The sequence below is a fragment of the Octodon degus genome, unplaced genomic scaffold (assembly GCF_000260255.1).
Source record: "Octodon degus isolate 3935 unplaced genomic scaffold, OctDeg1.0 scaffold00047, whole genome shotgun sequence".
NCBI lineage: Eukaryota > Metazoa > Chordata > Mammalia > Rodentia > Octodontidae > Octodon > Octodon degus.
The window spans coordinates 1,413,962-1,421,656 of record NW_004524623.1 but is presented as its reverse complement, the minus strand read 5'-3'; the positions used below and the strand labels follow the sequence as shown (position 1 = coordinate 1,421,656).

At 38.8% G+C, this 7,695-nt stretch overlaps 1 protein-coding gene across 1 annotated transcript in view; it reads left to right on the top strand.

Annotated features, from left to right (window-relative positions):
• Positions 1-7,695, top strand: part of Wif1 (WNT inhibitory factor 1) — a 98,824-nt gene that overhangs the window by 55,201 nt on the left and 35,928 nt on the right. The window contains exons 4-6 of the mRNA XM_004632131.3: positions 5,295-5,435; positions 6,339-6,434; positions 7,423-7,518. Of these exons, the coding sequence (XP_004632188.1) occupies positions 5,295-5,435; positions 6,339-6,434; positions 7,423-7,518 (333 nt within the window). The remainder of the gene's footprint in view (positions 1-5,294; positions 5,436-6,338; positions 6,435-7,422; positions 7,519-7,695) is intronic.

The following is a 7,695-nucleotide window of genomic DNA, read 5'->3' as shown; positions in this document are numbered from 1 at the left end:
AAGTAAAAGACTATTTTACTCTTTTGTAGTTGGTACAATTTGGCATAACCATAATGTATGTGTAAATGCTTTGATAAGGTTTTTAAATGCAAAACTTTTTTTTCCAATCAGAGTCTCATTGTGCAGTTGAGGCTGCCCTGGAACTCACTGTGTAGCTCAATATGGCCTATCATCCTCCTGGCTAAACCTCCTAAATACTGACAATAGGCCTGGTATTAAATGAGATTATAATGTTGTTAAATGATGACTTAACAACATTATACAGATAATAATAATCTTCTCTTCTGGAGGGTTAACAATTTAAGATTGCAGACCAAAAATTAGAGAAAAAGAAGGGCTGCAAGGATAGCCAACATTTTGGCCCTAGTCTTTCAAGGTCAGTGAGGACTCAGGACATAGGAGAACCTGTACTATAAAATCATGTAACTCAGTTGTGTTTCAAATTTCCTGATCAAGGAGATTATGGGGGCCACAGAGGAAAGTGATTGATGATGTAAAGTGTGCCTAAGGAGAGTCACATGGAGAGAAAACAGTCTCTCAGGCTTTCATAGAGAGCAAATTGGTCAAGCAATGGCCGTGACTCATTTACATGACTGACACTGACAAAGGATCTACAAACTGCGGTGCAGGGTTTCAGGATAAATCCTGAGGGGATTTGACTGACATTGTCAGATACAAAAGCTACATTTCTTGTTACATAGGTCTTGCTTTATCTTGGTCTTAACCATCCAGCAGAAAAATATAAAAACGATGTATAAAAAATAAAGTCATATTAATATGATGAGCTGTAAAAGGCTCAAGTCAACAACTTCTGACATTGCCAGTCCTACACAAAACCCACTACTATTATGGACTACTGGACTATATTGGAATGTTTTGCTGAATTCATGCACCTACAATATTTAAATGGCAATGGAATACCCCTCTCTGACAAAACTAAACAAAAAAAGGGGATACAAATGAAGGGCCATTTTGTATCTGTGTACTCAAAATAGTTAAGATAGATATACAGCAACTTTCTCTTAATTCAATGAATAAAAAGATTTGTACTAATTGTGTTTGTGGACAGGATATCATGTTTGCATCTTGTACTGTGAATAATCACTAAGACAACAATATGCAATGTATTAATTATTGAAACTTTCCTAATAGGTTTTTAAAATTGTCTCATTGCTATTGTTTCTCAATAAAATTATTGAAAAAACAACATTATACATTTCAAAATTTTCAAATAAGCAGATTGTTTTACACAAATTTTCTAAAAGTTCTTTGACAGAATCATGGTTAGTCCTCTGACCTTGAAGCATGCAAAAATCAATGGGTCATACATAGCAGGTACAACTCTACTTTGTGTTAAACAATAGACAATATTCCCAGGTAACATTTATGTGCACATGGTAAACTTTAAACAGGCAAATTAAAAACAGGAAGACAAAATTACCAGTGGATCCAGTAGTTATGGACTAAAACAAATATTGTAACTACTTTCAATTCTAGTTTAAGGCTGTGGCTTTAGACATGTGTCAGTTTCCACCTTATTTTCTAAAGTTTTCAATGATTGAGATATTTTTCTACCACAAAATTTCTTCAGGATAAATCTCTAAACTTAAGTTCCCCAAAGACAGAGATTTTAAAGTATCCATTTTATTTGACACATACCCTTATTGCTTAGAGCAGTGACTGACACATAGCATGGATTTAATAAATATTCCTTGAATGAATAAACTATTTGACTCAAATTTTATAGTCTCTTAAAAGGAAAGATTAACTTTGGAAACCATAACAAAAAAATCACTTTTTTTTTCTGTACTGGAGATTAAAATCAGGGGCCTACCCACTGAGCTATATTGGCAACCTCTTTTTAAATTTATTTTTAATTTTTAAGACTGGATCTTGCTACTTTGATAAGCTGCCCAAACTGGGCTTCAACTTGTGATCTTCCTGCCTTCCAGATTACTGGGATGCTAAGTATGGTGAGCTACTGTGCCTGGTTTGAAAGTCATATAAAATGTGTTTTCTTCATTGAGCTTTCTGTTGGATTTTGTACTATTACTTTTTCCCTCTCAGACCAAAAAGCTACAACTCTTGTTGCATAGGTCCTGCTTTACCTTGGATTTTTTCCCCTGGCACTGTGCAGATTTTGTTTGGTTGGTTGGTCACGATTCTCTGTTTCACATTACCAGAAGGCAAGGTACTGAGAGTGTCCCTTCCTCCCACTGATTTAGGAGCCATGTCAACAAACCACACACTTTCATGTGAGCCCTCCACATCTCCTGGACACCCTACATCCACACAACTGGAATCTGTAAATATATGGGTGTAATTTAACCAGTTTTGTAAATCATGGGCTTATCGCATATCTGGAGTTATAAAGGAACTACTAATTATTTTTAAATGAATTTCCCATATACCTAATAAGACATTTTATCAATTCTTTGCTATTTAACTTAGAACATATATTTTGAAATTTGACAATGCCAGCAAGCAGAAATGAAATGTTTATTTACAGTCATCCTCTCTTCCATACCAAGGTGAAATAAAACTCAAGTTTTGTTTATTTATTTAGAATCAAGTAATCTTCAAAACAGAGGTTGAGTAAGTTAAAAAATATGAAAGAAAATAAATATTGAATGACTGAACATCTTTGGAAGATCCTACAGGTTCTACTCTCATGTCCTCTCAGATTCTTCTATATTTTTATGCCTTCTTGTGCCTCAGGACAGTTATTGGCTGACATCCATTGGGAAGGTTCATAGGATAGTGAAACGTTTTAACTGAATGAAAGATAAATACATTGAAATAACAAAATTTTTTAAAAAAACTATTCATCAACAGATTGATTTCTTTCTGGAATAGAAATTTCTATAAATGAGGGTTTTTTTTATTTTATAAATTGGCACTTTTCAAATAGCTCAGTGGAATTAAAGCACCTGCAAGCAGGTGCAGGGGCCAAGGGTTTGATTCCCAGGCCTACTGTGCCAGCCACACCCCCGGGGCACACTGAGAGGGCCATTGAGACTGAGTGTGGTGGCGCATGCCTGTAATCCCAGCTCTTGGGGGGCTGTAAACAGGCAGATCACTACGAGTCCAATCTAGTAGTGAGACCCTAAACACTGTGTAGACCCTTCCCTAAAATACAGTAAGTAAATAAATAGACACTTTTATACTATATGTTTTCATTAGACCAAGATTTCAATGGAGACTATTTGGAAATTTAGAGAAAATTTTGGGTTTTTTTTCCTCTCTTTTTGTACTTTAAAATTTCAGTATTTTTTCATCATGCAATCAATTATTTGCAGTGTTCAACTCTCAAGATTCAGGACATACTAAATCCATGTCATCTAGGGGAATGGGAAGGCAACAGGCACTAACAGTCCCAAAGATGTCAGAGAGATTATTGGCTGCCTAGTGTGAATTCAGGCCTAGCAATGGCCTGAATTCAATCCCTGGTTCCACAAACAAATAAACACACAAACAAATGAACAAACAAAAAAAGATTGTATGGCGAGCTTGATACTAGCAGAGAAAGGACAGGCCACTTTCCAGCTCAGTTCTCTTATAAACCTAGAGGGAAGGTTAGATGTGTTAACACTAAAGAGAGAGTCTTCATCTTGGTTTAACATGACTGCCAAGCTCAGCAGTAACCATACCTGTCATACACAAACCAAAGGAAGAGAACTTCCATGTGTACGTCTCCTGGAAATTTACATAATCATCCTCTCAGCCAATAATGACATCTAATTCACCCCATTTCACCCACCAACCTGTGGGCATCGCGGTTATTTGTTTCTTCACCCTGACTGCACAGCAGTACTGTTAGTTCTTACACCCTGCTTTGGAACTCCACTCTCAACAGCTGTGCCTGCCACATGATGAACAAACTCAAGAAGGATGTAGCTCCTTATATGGACTAAAGCAACCACGTGGAAGCCTACCTGTGGATTACTTCATCACACTAATGCTGCCCTTAAAAAAAAATAGCCTGAGAAAATATGAGTGTTGATTCAGTCCAACAATTGGAGTCTAGTTAGAGCTGTAAAATTCTTTCAAAGACAGTATTTTGTTACTTTCAAACAGAATAAAGTGGAGTATTTCTCAGAGGGCTTCTTTAAAGGATTATGAAATATTGATTTCTTGCTCTTTTGGGATAGTGAAGGTGCCCACAAAATTCCTTTCCCTCACTAATAAATTTGTGGTTGGTTTTGCAACCTTAAGTTTCAGAGATTTTTGGTTCCTTATGAGATAATACAAACCAGACTATCAAAAAATATTGTTAGTGTAAGGTGGGTTAATAAAGATTGTTCATTCTTCTGTGCCTAGCCTGGTGCACAAGTTCTGTAGGGAACGCCCAGATGAGGAAAACATAGTGACTATCTCATAGTAGGAAATTCACCATGTGTGGGCATTTCTGCTTTGTTCTTTGCCTCTCTTCCCAAGATTTCTGGATAGACGGTTTTCTCCTACTTCCTCTTGTTCCCAGAGTCCTAGTCCAGAGGCCTCACTGGGGACCTCCCTGGGAGAGGGAGGGCCCAACAGACAAGATTCTTCTACTTTCTGCCTCACAAGTCCAACTCTGGGAGATAATACTGACGATGAAGCAAGAGAGGAATTTGTCCTGTGTGGTCATACTAGGAAGCAGAGGAGTGGCATCCTATGCCCCATCTTTAAGGATACCGATGTGAGCCCCAGAATTATACAGGGACAGAATATGTGGTGAATAGTCAAGCAATCTTGGTCAAAGTGTGGTGCGGTTTCGTATCATACCAGATCCGATACTGCAGGGGAAGTTGCCATCACTTGTGGAGTTAGGCAGCTCAGTCTCCAACGTGAAATGATGTGCTCCATGGGGTAGTCATGGGATGATCTTTCCTGCTTAGATGAGACTGCCTCCAGGACTCACATTCCCTGGAAACTTACAAGTATTTTAGTTACTTTCAGTGTCTTTAGTCTTAAAGAAGAGGAGAGAGTACTTAGGTAAATTTAGGACTAATCAATCTTATGTTACAAGTTTTGAGACAGACCCTTCCTAGATGATTAACAGGTCCACATGCAGAATTCAGCTGAGTAAAATAATTCAGCAAAATAAATTCAGTAAAAACTGAATTCAGTAAAATAATTCAGCTGAGTCTGAGTAAAAGTGTAGGGTGGCAAAGGAGAAAAGCACAAAATGAAGGAAGCAATACCAAGCTGTATCCTACTTTTAGTTGCACACCAAGCCCCTGCAGGTCCAAATGAAGAGTCTGGGCTTTTTAGTAAAAGTGGCCTTTCAGTGCCTATTGCTCTTTTTCTTTTAGTTGTTCAAGTTGGTTTTCCATGTCTTGGAAAGCAAGACGGGGTGGCAGCATTTGAAGTGAATGTTATTGTAATGAACGCTGAAGGCAACACCATCCTGCAGACCCCTCAGAATGCTATCTTCTTCAAAACATGCCAGCAAGGTAAGCACTGGTAGTGGCTCAAGGGAAGGCCAATGCAGCTTCTGGGCAGGACTTGACTCTTACAGATTTTGAAAATTATACTAGTAGAAGGGAACAGTAAACCTGGGGTCCTGTTAGAGTACTAAAACTGACTTTCTATGGCCTTGACACTATTTACAATTTTAGTAACTCTAGTACCCCTTCAAAACACCCTATGTTCTTCCCCTTTTTTACACAATATCTGGAAATCCTCTGAGATATCTCATCTGTGGTCATAAATTTCTCTTCTTGTTCTAGTTGATCACTGCAAGCGCCAGTCATTGCGTCACTTTCCTCTTGTCAAAGGCAACACTACTATACCCCTGTGAAAAGTTCAGTGCTGCTCACACACACAAAGGACAGGCTGTCTCTGTCACCCTAGTGATTCTTGCCAAGTCAAGGCCTTGCTTAGCACCTCACTGCCATACCCAGCTGCCTAACAAGCAGGAAGGCCTGCCTGCTTCTTGTCCCCGTGCAAGCTTTCTCACATGGAATTGAAGCTCTGGTACCTGTCAGTGCTGTCAAGATGCCACAAAAACATCACTCCACTCTCTAAAGGTAAAGGTGGAAGATAATGGCACCCATGCTTCTACAGTATGAATTTAAGGCAGTGCAATAGACTGACAGGTAGAGATGAAGGCCAAATAAAACTTGCTGTATCGTCTTCTATAAGCCCCTTACTGTTGGAAGCAGAAGTCTTACTTAAAGGTTATTGAAATCTAAGCACTTTCAAGAGAATGAAGTAGGAGTATATGGGTATGCAATCAATTAAAATCATTGGTTCACTGGAAAAAAACAATGACCACTGACATCTTCCCCTGGCCGTGATTCACCCAGTGTGATCTTAAAGACCTTCAGATAAGCTTTGTGTTTACTTTGGTGCAGCTGAGTGTCCGGGAGGCTGCCGGAACGGGGGCTTCTGCAATGAAAGAAGAGTCTGTGAGTGTCCAGATGGATTCTATGGGCCTCACTGTGAGAAAGGTAAGGAGAGGAGAGCGAGTCTACGGCCCTTGCTTGCTTCCTAATAAACAGGCTGGCACCCAGGAGCCCTGTGTGGGTCCTTAACACATTCCCTGAAATTATTTTTCTGGTCACATTATAAAGACTGGTGAAACTTCAGAAAGCCACAGAAGAGCTGTTGGGAAGTATTTTTCCTTGGAGTGATTTTCTGTTAAATCTAATAAATGGTGAGAAGAGCAGAGAGCTTTGGCACTGTGTCAGCATGCTTTGTGGCCACCACATATGGACACACACACACACACACACATACACACACACACACACACTATTATGTACATTATACTTTTCGTAATCTTGTGGAAACTGTTACGTGCTTTCTCCTCCACTGAAGTTGATTTTTTAAAGGTAGTCACCAATGATTTGAAATTATCCCAGCTAAAAGTTCACAAGTAAGTTCACATTTGGATTCTAGAGTTATTAGTAGATTAAAAGGATGAAAAACAGGCATGCAGTAAATACATCCATTTTAGAGAAATTGCTATGAAGAAAATTATGTGAGAAAAGAGATAAAGAAAATAAGTACTATTAATTAGAAGATGCATAAATACCAAACATTTATTAGACCAGAGTAAATAAACTACTTTTGTGAAATAAGAATTTTTCTTGTTTTTCTAATTTACATTTGCCTTGGAAGTGGAAGATCAAGGAAATAGGGCAGAGCACATATTTACAGTTTTAGAAAGACCGCATCTTAGTCACGATGACTCTAGGAAAATTTTAATCAGGCAATCAAAGTGGAACAAATTCAAAATTCTTGTCTAAGGAACTGGCTGAGAAATTAAAAAATAGTCTGATTTCTACCACAGAAACAATTTTTAATATAGCAGACTTGTGAAAAGTGAGCATTTTAGAGTCACCTACAGAACTTGAAAGTGATGCATTATTGATTTTTCAAAATAGCCCTCGTCCAAAATTCGGCTCAGTCTGAATCACTTCTCTCTCCTTTAAGCCCTCTGCACACCACGATGCATGAATGGCGGGCTTTGTGTTACTCCTGGTTTCTGCATTTGCCCACCTGGATTCTATGGCGTCAATTGTGATAAAGGTAACAGTTTCTTTTTGTGAATGGACTTCTTTTAAAATGCTTAGTGAGGGCCAGCCAAATAGCTCAGTGGATTAAAACACCTGCAAGCAGGTGCAGGGGCCAGGGGTTCAATCCCCAGGCCTGCTGTGCTGGCCCTGCCCCCGGGGTGCACTGAGATGGCAATTGAGACTAGCATGG